Below are 14,826 nucleotides of genomic sequence, written 5' to 3'. Positions count from 1 at the left end.
TGCGTGGCCGTACCATAATTTACCTACCCAATCTATGTTATTGGTTACTTCAGTTACTTCCAACATTTTGTCCTTAATGAACGTCCCTGTGCATCCTGGTTTTGAGGCACACATGTGACTATTTTCCCTAGGTTTAATGTCTAGAAATGGAATTTCTAGGTAAAAGATTTTACCATAAAACCTTTAAGGTTTTAAATATGAATTGCAAAATGTCCTCCTGCCACGACTAAGATGACCAAGAAAAGAAGGAATACTGGTCGTGCCAAAAAGGGCCGCGGCCACGTGCGGCCTATTCACTGCACCAGCTGTGCCCAATGCGTGCCCAAGGATAAGGCCATTAAGAAGTTTGTCATTCGGAACATTGTAGAGGCCGCAGCCATCAGGGACATTCCTGAAGCGAGTGTTTTTGACGCCTATGTGCTTCCCAAGCTGTACGTGAAACTGCATTACTGCGTGAGTTGTGCCGTTCACAGCAAGGGAGTCAGGAATCGTTCTCAGGAAGCCCAGAAGGACCGAACGCCTCCAGCCCTATTTAGACCTGCTGGTGCTGCCCCACGACCTCCACCAAAGCCCATGTGAGGAGCTAAGCCCTTAAAGGCTAAAGAAATACTGTTCCCTGGAAAGACAATAAAGTGGAAATTATATTTAAAAAAAAAAAAGATATTGTGAGCTCACTCTTAGCTCGTTAGCCTTTTGTCGTGTTTTTTCGTGTGTGTGGTGTGAGGTAGGGGTCTGATTTTATTTTATTTTTTTCCCATTTGGTGACATACTGTTGCACTTACCAACTGGTCCATCCAGTCCTCCTCTGTCTATGCTAGTTTCCATTATGCTAAAGTCTGTTCTGTGTACACTTCTTTGTTCCATTGGCCCATGTGTATATCCCCCACTAACACAACACTATTGTAATTGCCATGCAGCACAAGTACATGTTCAGATACATGGGGTATGAATATTTCAAGCATGATCATGCAAATAGCATGTCACAGATTTTGCATGTCTTACTCATTCTCATATATAGCCTTGGCCAAATGTCTCCCCAGAGTCCAGCTCCGAGAGCCCCCATTCCCACTTCCCTTAAAATCTTGTCTGAGCTCATCATCCCACCCAAAGTTGAATCTGTATCCAGCATCTTTTGTTTTCCTTCCTCCACTGTGTTGCTGCAAAACTACAGCAATTTCAGTTTGGGGGTTTCAGGGAGATTCTTGCTCTAGCCATCTCCCAGAGCATAAACAGCCCCGACTGTTAAAGCAACCACCCTCACTTTCCTCCTCCCTGAATCTCCATCATCTCTCATTTTCTTTATTTCTTTTTTATAAATTTATTTATTTTTGGCTGCGTTGGGTCTTCGTTGCTGCGCGTGGGCTTTTTCTAGTTGTAGCAAGTGGGGGCTACTCTTCATTGCAGTGCTTGGGCTTCTCATTGTGGTGGCTTCTCTCGTTGCGGAGCACGGGCTCTAGGCTTGTGGGCTTCAGTAGTTGTGGCTCGCAGGCTCTAGAACTCAGGCTCAGTAGTTGTGGTGAACAGACATAGTTGCTCTGCAACATGTGGGAATCTTCTCGGACTGGGGATTGAACCCTTGTTCCCTGTATTGGCAGGCGGATGCTTAACCACTGCGCAACCAGGGAAGTCCTCGTTTTCTTTCTTAATTACTTCAGCAAAGATTTATTGAATAGATGCTGTGTCTGCAAGATTTCGTTTTCTCTTCAGTAGAATGTGGACACGATTTTATCCATGTTTTAACTCGGAGGAATCAAAGAGTACTCTCTCTCACACCCCACGTCCAACCCACTGGCAAATCCGATCGACTTTACCCTCAGCGTCTGGTCCATCCAAAGCTGATGGCGTTGGGAGCCACGAAGGGTTCAGAGCAGAATCATGCCCTGACTCAGGTGCTCACAGGCGCCCTCTGGCGGCTATGGAGGGAACAGAGTGTAGGGGGGACCAGGGTGGAGGGACTGTATTGGTCCAGATGGGAGATGGTGGGGGCTGGACTCGGTGGGGCCAGGAGCGGGTAAGAAGTGGGCAGATTCAGGATAGACTCTGAAGATGGAGCCAATAGGACTTGCCAACACCTGGATATCTGTCCTCTGGACGCTTCAGTCACCCAGAGGTTGGGAAATATTATTTTTCTTTTTGAAAAATATTTATTGAGCTTCCCTGGTGGCGCAGTGGTTGAGAGTCCACCTGCTGATGCAGGGGACACGGGTTCGTGCCCTGGTCCGGGAAGATCCCACATGCCGCGGAGCGGCTGGGCCCGTGAGCCATGGCCACTGAGGCTGCCCGTCCGGAGCCTGTGCTCCGCAACAGGAGAGGCCACAAGAGTGAGAGGCCCGCATACCGCTAAAAAAAAAGAAAATTATGTACTTGGTTGCGCCAGGTCTTAGTTGCAGCTGGTGGGCTCTCTTTTTTGTTTTTTTTTTTTTTTGGTGGGCTCTTTAGTTGTGGCAGGCAGGCTCCTTAGTTGTGGCATACAAACTCTAAGTTGTGGCATGCATGTGGGATCTAGTTCCCTGACCAGGGATGAACCCAGGCCCCCTACATTGGGAGTGCAGAGTCTTAACCACTGAACCACCAGGGAAGTCCCGGGAAATATTATTTTTAAATTATTTTTTATTTTTGGTCACGCAGTAGCCGCGTGCGAGATCTTAGTTCCCCGAACAGGGATCGAACCCAGGCCCCCAGCAGTGGAAGCACAGATTCCTAAACACTGGACCGCCAGGGAATTCCCAGGAAATACTAATATGAATAGGAATTCTCAGAATCTGATACAAGAGCCACATGTCTGCGGTCTCACAACTGCCTTCATGTTTCTCCCCGTCGACTGTGGGGACCCCGATGTGTATCCACTGTGCTTTCCTGCCTCTCTGTGTCAAGGCCAGATAAGCCCAGCCATCGGCTGGTCTGGCAACTCAAAGTCTCAATTATCAAAGAGATTTTAATGATAATGGTAATAATAATAGGTATAGATAGAAATAGATGAAAGGGGAGACAGGAGCTGACCTTCCTTTGACCCCCCCCAATCTGGTCTCTAGAAGCTCCACAGAACCCACTGAGACCCCCCTGAGCTGGTCCCACCCCTCCGTTGTGCAGATGGGGAAACTGAGGCTCAGGAGGGAAGCAGCTTTTCCTCGATGGATAACTTGAAGTCCCCCCACCCCCGCTTACAGCATTTCCCACTGTTTCCCACCAGGCATGTGAATTTCATCGGCAACATGAGGCATTCTCCCCTGGCCCCCACCCTCCTGTCATCCGGTATCTCCCCTTCAGTCTGGTCACCCCTCCCCGCAATTTGTATTTCTGAGGTTTCTTGGCCCTTCCTCTGTTTTTCGTTTTGCTTTGTTTTGTTTTTCTTGACCTTGCAGCACGGCTTTAGGGATCTTAGTGCCCCGACCAGGGATCGAACGGGGCCCTCGGCAGTGAAAGCACTGGGTTCTAACCACTGGACCACCAGGGAATTCCCTCCTGCCTCTGTTTGGTGCCCCGCACTGTCCCTCCTGCCCTTCCGTCGGCCGCTGCTGTCTGCACACACCGCTGGAAGTCGCCTCTTAAGCCTCCCAGACTCTCAGAAAGTGGTGGCCGTGAAATGGGGTTCCAGCTATTTTTTTTTAAATGAATTTATTTATTCGTTTTTTGGCTGCGTTGGGTCTTCGTTGCTGTGGGGGCTTTGTCTAGTTGCGGCGAGCGAGGGTTACTCTTCGTTGCGGTGCACGGGCTTGTCACTGCGGTGGCTTCTCTTGTTGCAGAGCATGGGCTCTAAGCACGTGGGCTTCAGTCCTTGGGGCACGCAGCCTCAGTAGTTGTGGTGCACGGGCTTAGTTGCTCCGTGGCACGTGGGATCCTCCCGGACCAGGGCTCGAACCCGTGTCCCCTGAATTAGCAGACGGATTCTTAACCACTGCGCCACCAGGGAAGTCCCTCCAGCTATTACTGATAGCTCCTAAGAATATCCCACTGCCAGCATCCTGGACAACATTCAGGAATGCGACACCTGGAAGAAATAAAATAACACCCCCCACCCCCCTCCCCCCGGCGTGTGTTCTTTCAAAATGGAGAGGCCACGGTGGCCTGGGGATGGGGTGGAAGGACTCTCAGCAGGCTCCCACCCCCCCCGACTCCCCACCCTGTGTCTTCCCGTGTTTCTCGGTCATGGTCATCATTCTCATCGTGGAAATCACTGTCGCCACAGTGGTCCTTGCCTTCTTCCCGATTGTAAGTACAGCTCGGCTTCTCTCAGTCTGCATTAGAAATAAACAGAATCAATAGAAGCCCTGCCCCTCCCCCCGGGAGGCTCCCACACTCGCCAGGATCCGGTGATGGTGGGAGACTAGTCTCCAGAGATAGGGCGAAAAGCTGGAAACCTCAGCCCTGCCTTCAAAGCCTCCCCTCAAGAAACTGCGGAGTGAATTGGACCACCTCTCATTTGGGGGAGTAATGGGAAGTAATTGCTGGGGGAGGAATGGGAAGTAATTGCTGGAGGAGTAATGGGAAAAGCTGTGAAGTTTCTTGGGGTTTTGAAATGAGTTCAAAATAGAGGGCTATTCAGCAATATCTATCAAAATGAAAAAGCACGGACACTTTGACCCAACCATCTGGTCCCTAGGAATTATCCAAGGATATGCTTGGGGCGGGGGGAGTTTATAATGTATAATAATCCACACAAGGGAGTCTGATGCAGCTGGAAAGAAGGAAGGAGGAGGCTCTATATGCAGGAGATGGTACATTCTCCAGGACATAGTGCTGTCCCCGTTTGCGTCCCCCCAGAGGCTCACCCTGAGAAAAGGATCTGAAGGCTCATGGTTTATTTGAGAGGTGATCCCAAGAAGCACCTGTTGGGGACAGGGGCAGTGAGGCAGGGAAGGGAATGTAGCCCCTAAAAGCTGACACTGTGGGGCTTCCCTGGTGGCGCAGTGGTTGAGAGTCCGCCTGCCGATGCAGGGGACACGGGTTCGTGCCCCGGTCCGGGAAGATCCCACGTGCCGCGGAGCGGCTGGGCCCGTGAGCCATGGCCGCTGAGCCTGCGCGTCCGGAGCCTGTGCTCCGCAACGGGAGAGGCCACAACAGTGAGAGGCCCGCGTACCGCAAAAAAAAAAAAAAAAAAGCTGACACTGTGTGCAACTGGGCTGTCCTGGTGGGGGATGTCGGGGACGCAGCAAGGAGCACGCCATCTATTTTCTCCACCCAAGCGACTGGGGAGCTGCAGTATTAATCCAACACCTCCCATCAGTCAGTGCTTAAGGGCTGCTCCCAGGGCGCATGCGTGCGGAGAGGCCACTGCAAGAACCTCGGTTGCTGGGGGCTTCCCTGGGGGTCCAGAGGTTAAGACTCGGAGCTTCGACTGCAGGGGGCGCGGGTTCCATTAGTGCTCAGGGAACGAAGATCTTGAATGCCGCAAGGCGCGGCCAAAAAGTTAAAAAAAAAAAAAATAGAACCTCGGTTGCTGGCAGCGGGAAGCCGGGCTCCGCGGCACAGAAATAAGAGAAGCCACCGGGATTTGAGCAGGGCACCGAGAGCCACTGCTACTCGTGTTGCGAACAGCCGGATGCAGAACAATGAGAATAGAATAAAGCAAGGGGGACAATAATGAGGATATACTTTGCTTTGACACACATAGCATACGTCTTTGGAGACACTGGAAACCATGACAGTCGAGGTGGTGAAGTGGGAGAAACTTGTCGGCTGGGAGAAAAAAGTGGGAGGGAGACTTTTCATGGTTTACCCTTCTGTGATTTGTGAATTTTGAGCCGTGTGACGATTTCACCTCTTTGGGGAAAAAATGGTTTTAATTTAGACCTCTATTTAAAAAATAGAAAATTAAAGTTGCCCCTTTTGTGCAGAGAGAAATTCAGTTGCTGAAGATGATATTCAAGTCCCTCATCGAGTTGCAGCCATAACGGGGGCGTAGCAAGCGTGTGGGCGATTCAAAAGAGCAGATGATTCAAAGCCGTTTGTGAGTTTGGATACAACCAGATGTGCTGGGCTCCAGACCCACGCTCTACCCTGTGTCCCTCTCTCGGGGGCGATGGTAGCCTGAGTTCGTCCTCCTCCAGCGCAGACCCATGGCTGGGGGAGGGGCCATGAAGGAAGCAGAAGGGAAGCCCCCACCTCCCTCCTGAGTCCCCAAGAAACCTCACCAAATGGGGCACCTTGCTGTTTTCTGTGCTCACCGCTCCCTGTTTCATCTCTGAGGTTAGAGAAGTGGCCTTGGAGCACAACTTTGTGACCCTGAGAATTACAGAGGTTACAACAGCTGGATGACTATTCCCTGGAATGGAATTTGGTCATGGAGAAGATGAGATTCACATCCTTTTGTTTTGTTTGTTTAATTTATTTTTATTGTAGTAAAAGATATATAACATAAGTGTATCATCTTACCATTTTTAAGTGTTCAGTTCAGTGGCATTAAGCACTTTCCTATGGTTGTGCAACCATCACCACCCTGCATCCCCAGAACTGAAACTCTGTCCCCATTAAACACTAAGGCTCCTTCCCCCAACCCCCCATACCCACCATCCTACATTCTACCATTCTCTAGGAATTTGACTCCTCTAGGGACCTCATATAAGTGGAATCATACAGTATTTGTCTTTTTGTGTCTGGCTTTTTTCACTTAGCGTCCTCAAGGTTCATTCGTGTTGTAGCACGAATTTCCTTCCTTTTCAGGGCCGAATAATATTCCATTGTATGGATGGACCACATTTTATTTATCCCTTCCTCTGTCAATGGATACTTGGGTTGCTTCCACCTTTTGGCTATTGTGAACCATGCTGCTGTGAACGTGGGTGTACAGATATCTCTTCGAGTCCCTGTTTTCAGTTCTTTTCGGTATATACCCAGAAATGGAACTGCTGGATCATCTGATAATTCTATGTTTAATTCTGGGGGGAATTTTCATACTGTTTTCCACAGCAGCTGCACCGTTTTACATTCCCATCAGCAATGAAGGCACAAGGGTTCCAGTTTCTCCACATCCTTATCACCACTTGTTATTTTCTGTTTTTGTTTTTTGATAGTAGCCATTCTCATGGGTGTGAGGTGGTGAGACTTATATCTTGAGTCTTGGTGTTTAAGGAGCAAGACTGGCCTCCATGGTGTCATCTAAGCTCTTGAGGCAGATGGTTGAGAAGGATCTTTGAGGCGAGGGAGGGTGTGGAATGGAAAAGCCATTGCCTGTTTCTAGGAGTGTTTTCCATCTGAGTCTGGGGCCCAAGAACTGCTATGGGGTGAAGTTCAGGCTTGGGAGGGGGCACACTATGGGTAGGGGACTTGCCTGCATCCCCGTTTTGGCTTCTGAAGCTTGAGGTGGTAGAAAGTACTTCTCATTCATTCATATAGTCCTTCCACTAATCTTTTTTAAAAAAATTTAAGTATAGTTTCTTAAAATATTTTTAAAATATTTATTTGGTTGTGCTGGGTCTTAGTTGCAGCAGGCAGGCTCCTTCGTTGTGGCTTACCGGCTCCTTAGTTGAGGCACACAGGCTCCTTAGTTGTGGCATGCGAACTCTTAGTTGCGGCATGCATGTGGGATCTAGTTCCCTGACCAGGGATCGAAACCAGACCCCCTGCATTGGGAGTGTGGAGTCCTAACCACTGTGCCACCAGGGAAGTCCCTATACCACAGCTTCTTTATCCGTTCCTCTGTTGATGGACTTTTAGGTTGCTGTCCTTCCACGAGTCTTTATTGAACACCTACTATGTGCTGGGCACTGTTCAGGGGTCTGGGGACAAAGCAGGGCACAAAACAAAATCCTTGCCCTGTGTTGCTGACACTCGAGTAGGGAGATGGAGAAAAAAACTCTAAGTAAACATTGGTGGCAGGGATCTTAAGTGCCATGAAAAAGAAAGCAAGGCAGGGAAAGGGCAGAGAGAGTCAGGATTTTGTTTACTTGTAGGTGCTATTAGTCACCTATTTTCAGCACATAGTGGGATGGCCTGTCCTAGCCTTTTTGTAGTTAGTTGGGGATCATGTGATGAGTTCTGGCCAATGAGCTGGGAGGAGAAGTGATGTGAGTCACTTCCTGGCCAAATTATTTAATTACCAGTGTAGGACCCTCTGGACCTTTCTTTCTTTTTTCCACAATAGTGGAATCATCTGGATGGTGGCTGCTTCACAAGCCTGAGTCCCTGAGAGACTTTGATAAATGGGGTTCCCCTGCCGGGTTGGTATGAGCATATAGTGTGAGACAAACTGCTGAAATTGAAGGGCTGTTTGTTACGCAGCATCACTTAGCCTGGCCTGACTGATACAGGGCTGGTGGCTAACTTAGAAAGAGGGGTCAGGGCAGGCCTTCCTGAGGAAGAACACTTGAACAGAGACCTGAATGAAGTGAGAGAGGGAGCCGTGCAGACATCTGATAGAACAGCATTCCAAAAAGAGGGAACAGCCATCTAAAGGCAGCAAGGCTGATGCTTACTAAGTGTGTTTAAGAAACAGAGAGGAGATCGGTGTGGAGCTGAGTGAGTTCAAGAGAGAGCAGGGAGATGAGGACCTGAAGGTGACAGGGCAGATCATGCAGGGCCTTGTGGGCCACGGTGAGGAGTTCAGCTTTTACTCCCAAGTAAGATGACAGCCATGGAGGGTGCTGAGCCATGATGGGGTGGGGAAAGGGAGGCATTTAGCGCAGGCATTGGGATATCGTGACTACTCTAAACAGTAGCCATGGTGACCATGATTTCTAGTGTTTTTATTATTTTGAAATTTGAAAGGGAGTCTTCAAGTGTTTATTCTCTTCTCTGCAGCTAAAGGGCTGTGGCATGAAGGACTACACAGATTTTCCATCCTTCGAAAGGATGACTGGCCACACCTACCCCAGGGGCCGCTATAAATCTATCGGGACCATGGCCTGCGACGGGCACAACGTGTCTGCAGGTGTCATCCACCAGGAAGTAACTTGACATTTTGTTAGGTGTCTAGGTAGACCCCTAGGGCTGGGGACTTTTATGAAAATTGCATTTTTGCAGGAATCCCAGCGATGTTGACCACAATTTCAGCTCATTTCGACCACACAGCCTAGAGTTACCATCCCCATTTCACAGATGGGGAAACTGAGGCTGGGGAGGAGAGTGGTTCAAGGTCACATGGCTTTGGTAGAACCGGGATTTGATCCATGTTCGCCTGTGTCCATTGCCTGGGTCACACTGCCTTCCTCACAGAGAAATCAAATTGCAGCAATAATGGTGGAAAATGATTGTTCTGTAGATAGTGATGGCTGCCACACGACTGGGTACTCATTCAGTGAATTCAGTCTCCATCGCACCCCTTGAGGTGGGGACTGCCCTTCTCCCATTTTACAGATGAGGAGACTGAGGCACAGAGAGGATCCCATAGCCAGGGAGGGGTGGAGCTCGGCTTCAAACCCCAGCCCTAGCTTCCCCACCCCTAACTTCTGCTGCAGGGGAATAAACACATGGGTCTTCCTTGAGAAATAAGAGTCATTCCTTAATTCATCCCTTCACGCTGAATGTCTCTTGCTGGGTGAATTGGCCAGAGTGAGTCCCAGGCTAGGGCCTCAGAGAGGGACGTGGCACCACACAGTGACCCACTGTACCCTGTACAACCTGCCTGTCAACCTCCCATTCACCCCCTCACTCATTCCACTCTAGCCACACTGACCTCCACACTGCTGCACAAATACAACAGGCACATGCTTGCCTCAGGGCCTTTGCATAGGCTGTATTTTTTTTTTTTTTTGGCCTTGCAGCTTGGCTTGCAGGATCTTAGTTCCCTGACCCAAGACTGAACCCGAGCCCCTCGGCAATGAAATCACCAAGTCCTAGCTACTGGACTGCCAGGGAATTCCCATGTTCTTTCAGCCTGGAATGCTCTTCCCCTAAATGTTTTCCTACCTCATCTCTTTCAAGTCTGTGCACAGTTGTCACTTCCTCAGTGAGGCTGTTCCTGAACCCCTATCTATAAAACGATGCCCCCCATTCACCATCACACTCCATCTCCTTACCCTGCGTTAGTGTGCCCAGCGCTTAATCACCACCTGACAAAGTCATTGCTGTACCTGCTTATTTTATTACTTGTTTTTCCCACTCAACGGTCAGCCCCACCAAGGCAGAAATGTTTTCTCTTTTGTACATTGCTGCGTTCCCAGTGCCGGTTTCAGTGCCCAGCACACAGTGGACACTTAAAAAAAGCCTATTAAATGAAAGGGGGCACTGAGCCCTTTGAATACAAGACAACTCCAGCTTCCAGAAGAAAGGGGAGTATCTCAGTGGCTGCAGGAAGGGAAGGGAAGGTCCCATCACCTGCAGGTGGCTGTTCTGCTCATTCACTGTGCCTTCTCTTAATCTCTCTGAGCTTCAGTTCCTTCACCTATAAAACAGAGAAAAGGCTAGTACCCACTTTATGGGATTATAGTGAGAAAATACATGAAAATGGCGAGAAGGTGCTGGATACTCGTTAGCCCTTTTGTTCATACGTAAAGAGGACTTAGATGTAACTAATGGTTACTGAATGCTGGTTATGTATCAGGCCACTGCTGTGTACTTCATGTAGATTCTTTCTTCTAATCCTCACAAAAATCTTGTGAGGCAGATCCTATTGGTCCCATTTACAGCTGGGGAAACTGAGGCACAGAGAGGTGTAGTGACTTCTCCAAGGTCACACAGCTAGCAATAACTTGGGACATCTGATCATATTCTTTTTTTAAAATATATTTTTAAAATTTATTTATTTATTTAAGTTTTGGCTGCGTTGGGTCTTAGTTACAGCACGCGGGCTTAGTTGCCCCTTGGCATGTGGGATCTTAGTGTTGATGGGGACTTGGAATCCAGGAGTCCCTAACCAGGTTCCGTCTGCTTTGATGTTTGTATCTGCAGGGCTGTTTCCCTAAGCTCCTGAAAATAACCAAGACTCAGAGCATCAACCTGAGCGGAGGCTCTCTGGGGGCGGCAGTGATACAGGTAAGGTCCAGCTCCTCTGGGACACACCAGGCTCTTTTGTTGAGCACCTACTGTGTGCCAAGCACTGTTAGGGACACCGGGGACAGAGCAGCGAGAAAAGACAAAATCCCTTTTGGGACTTCCCTGGCGGTCCAGTGGTTAAGACTCCGTGCTCCCAATGCAGGGGCCACGGATCTGATCCTTGGTCAGGGAATTAAGATCCCGTATGCTGCAGGGCATGGCCCCCCAAAATTATATATATATATATATATATATATATATATATAATAATAAAGACAAAATCCCTACCATGGTGGAGCTGACATTCAGTGGGGGGGATGGATGATCACTTCAGTTTAAGATACCAGCTGGGAAGGAAGTAAAAGAGGGTGACAGGATAGGTAAGGGAATCAGGGATGGCCTCCCTGGTGACATTTGACCAGTGACTGGAGGAGGTGAGGAAAAGCCATGTGTGTATATGGGAGTTGACAGAGGGAAGAGCTGGTGCAAAAGCACTGAGGCAGCAATAAGCATGGCTTTCTCAAGGACCAGCAGAGAGGCCCCTGTGACTGGGCAGGGTGAGTGAGGAGGATGGTAGGGGGAGACGAGGGCAAGGCCTTGTGGGCTACAGAGGGGCGTGGCTTTTATTCTGAGTATGATAGAAAGCCATTAGAAGGGTGTTAACATTCACTTTTTCACTCTACAAACCTTACTGAGCACCTACTGAGTCCAGGCACTGCTGTAGGCACTGGGGATACAACAATAAACTAAACAGACAAAAACCCTTGCTCGCATGGGGATGATATTCTAATCAGCAGGGAGAAACAAAAAATACGATTTTTTTTTTTTTTTTTTGGCTGTGCCGGGCGGCTTACGGGATCTCAGTTCCCCAACCAGGGATTGAACCTGGGTCACAGCGTGAAAGTGCTGAATCATAACCACTAGACCACCAGGGAACTCCCAAAATATGGTTTTGTTAAATTAGAAAATTTATTGCATGATAGTGATAAGAGTTAAGGAGAAATATAAAACTGGGAAGAAGATAGAGGAGGTAATTTTAAGCAGGGTGATTTCGTTACTGTTTACCTATAAAGGGGGCAAGGCATGAAGGTGCTGGGGGCCTCAGACCTAATTCAGGTGAAGTAAAACTTACTCCAGGGATATGCCCTGTCCACCCAGCTAATGAGTCTGGCTTACACTTATGTGGTAGGAGGCCTGTGTGGGAAAGTGCTGGGGCTCTGAACTCCAGCCCTGGTCATGTCACTCACTAGCTCTCTGACAGAGCATCAGGACCATGGCCTCCCTCATTTGTAAAATGGACTGCCCAATTGTTGTGAGTCATTCATGAGGGGCAGTATGTCAGAGGCTTTGCACAATGCCCTACCCACAGAAAGCATGAAGTGATTGTGGGAAGTTATTGTCATTAAGTCTAGGGAGGTCCTGCCCAAAGCAAGGATCACAGGAAGGCAGTGGCTGAAAGGTGATAAGGTCTCATGCACCAGTAGAGATGCTCAAAGACTACTCATTATAGCAACACTATTCTCATTCCTGAGCCTTGTCTGAGGGGGAATCTTTGCTCAGAGCCCAGCCCAGATAGGCCCCAGGGAGAAAAGAATGAACATGAACTTGGGAAGTAAACGGAAGTTGTTTTCAATTCAACTGGTCTTGATTTTTTACACCATCCAGATTGTAAAAACAGAATGAAATATGATTTGTAATACACAGAATGGATAAAGCAATAAATAACGGCAGAATATTGCTCAACTTTAATAAGTCAGGTTTCCCTTTTTTTTTTTTTAAGAAGATGTTGGGGGTAGGAGTTTATTAATTAATTAATTTATTTTTGGCTGTGCTGGGTCTTCGTTTCTGTGCGAGGGTCTTCTCTAGTTGTGGCGAGCAGGGGCCACTCTTCATCGCGGTGCGCGGGCCTCTCACTGTCACGGCCTCTCTTGTTGTGGAGCACGGGCTCCAGACGCGCAGGCTCAGTAGTTGTGGCTCACGGGCCTAGTTGCTCCGCGGCATGTGGGATCCTCCCAGACCGGGGCTCAAACCTGTGTCCCCTGCATTAGCAGGCAGATTCTCAACCACTGCGCCACCAGGGAAGCCCCCAGGTTTCCCTTTTGAAAAAGAGAAAATTCTCATCCCAAACACTAGCCTAAGCAAGCAGGGGCTTCAGTGGCTGCACACAACAAAGACTTTGTGGAATTAGTTCCAGAGCGTCACTGAACAAGGAAAACAGCAGCAGCAACAAGCACAACCAGCAACACAGAAAACCCTGCGGAGTAGGGGGAAGGGAGATCAAAGTTACCACGTTATATTTTGTAAATGTCCAGTTTGCAACAAAAAAATTACAAAGAAACAAAATGCAAAGAAACAAAAAAAGTGTGGCCAGTGTACAGGAAAAAAACCCATCAGTCAATAGAAACTGTCCTTGAGAAAACCCAGATGTTGGCTTTACTAGACAAATACTTTAAATTAGGTATTATATATATGTTCAAAGAATTAAAGGAGACTCTCTAAAGAACTAAAGAAAAGTATGAGAATGATGTTTCATCAAATAGAAAAGATTAACAGAGACAGAAATGAGTTTTCAAAAGGAAGCAAATAGAGGGCTTCCCTGGTGGCACAGTGGTTAAGAATCTGCCTGCCAATCCAGGGGACACGGGTTCAAGCCCTGGTCTGGGAAGATCTCACATGCCGCGGAGCAACTAAGCCCGTGCGCCACAACTACTGAAGCCCATGCGCCTAGAGCCCGTGCTGTGCAACAAGAGAAGCCACAGCAACGAGAAGCCCGCGCAGCACAACAAAGAGTGGCCGCTGCTCATGGTAACTGGAGAAATCCCACGCGCAGCAACGAAGACCCAATGCAGCCAAAAATAAAATAAATAAATTTATATTTAAAAAAAGGAAGCAGATAGAAATTCTGGAGTTGAAGTGTACAAAAATTGAAATGGAAAATTCGGTAGAATGGCCCAGCAACTGATTTTAGCTGGCAGGAGAAAGAATCAGTGAACTTGAAGATGAGTCAATTGAGATTATTCAGTTGAGGAACAGAAAGAAAAAAGAATGAAGAAAAATGAACAGAGCCTCAGGGACATGTGTGACACAATCAAGCGTACATACATATGTGCAATGGGATTCCAGAACAGGAGGAGGGAAAGAAAAAGACAAAAAGGATACTTGAAGAAATAATGGCCCCAAACTCCCCAAATTTGATGCAAAACATGGATCTATGCATCCAAGAAGCTCAATGAACTCCAAGCAGTATAAACTCAAAGAGATCCATGTCTCAGCATTGTATAATCAAACTGTAAAAAGAAAAAGATGAAGAGAGACTCTTGAAAGCATCAAGATGGAAGCAACTCATCATGTACAACAGTGGTCCCCAACGTTTTTGGCACCAGGGACTGGTTTCATGGAAGACAATTTTTCCACGGACTGGGGGCAGGGATGTTTCAGGCAGTAATGTGAGCGATGGTGGGGGGGGATGGTTCAGGCGGTAATGCAAGTGATGGTTCAGGTGATAATGTGATGGTTCAGGCAATAATGCGAGCTATGGTTCAGGTGGTAATGCGAGCGATGGGGAGTGGCAGATAAAGCTTTGCTCGCTCTCCTGCTGCTCACCTCCTGCTGTGCAGCCTGGTTCCTAACAGGTCCGCAGCCTGGGGGTTGGGGACCCCAATGTACAAGGTATCTTCAATAAAATTAATAGCTATTATCTCATCAGAAATCATGGATGCCAAAAGCAATGGGATGACATGTTCAGAGGCTGAAAGAAAAAAAAGTGTCAACTAAGAATTCTGTATCCAGCAAAACTATCCATCACAAATGAAGGAGAAATTAAGATATTCCCAGATAAACAAAAACCAAGAGAATGAATTACAAACAGACCTGTAAGACCTACAAGAAACACTAAAAGGAGTTGTTCAGATTCAAATG

General features: G+C 48.0%; 2 protein-coding genes across 2 annotated transcripts; both read left to right on the top strand.

The window, feature by feature from the left end:
• The first annotated feature begins 231 nt into the window (after positions 1 to 231).
• LOC132518689 (small ribosomal subunit protein eS26-like) lies at positions 232 to 579 on the top strand. Its single transcript, XM_060146679.1, has one exon. It carries the CDS (start codon positions 232 to 234, stop codon positions 577 to 579), a length of 348 nt encoding a protein of 115 aa, XP_060002662.1.
• Positions 580 to 4,146: 3,567 nt separating this feature from the next.
• TSPAN16 (tetraspanin 16) lies at positions 4,147 to 11,832 on the top strand. The gene is given in 7 exon segments (XM_060146419.1): positions 4,147 to 4,209; positions 6,187 to 6,223; positions 6,226 to 6,246; positions 6,249 to 6,296; positions 8,744 to 8,883; positions 10,825 to 10,908; positions 11,785 to 11,832. Coding segments are annotated over 7 exon segments (441 nt in total).
• Positions 11,833 to 14,826: the final 2,994 nt, after the last annotated feature.

Source organism: Lagenorhynchus albirostris, chromosome 3 (assembly GCF_949774975.1).
Source record: "Lagenorhynchus albirostris chromosome 3, mLagAlb1.1, whole genome shotgun sequence".
In the NCBI taxonomy this organism is placed as follows: domain Eukaryota; kingdom Metazoa; phylum Chordata; class Mammalia; order Artiodactyla; family Delphinidae; genus Lagenorhynchus; species Lagenorhynchus albirostris.
This window is presented reverse-complemented; position numbering and strand designations above follow the sequence as displayed.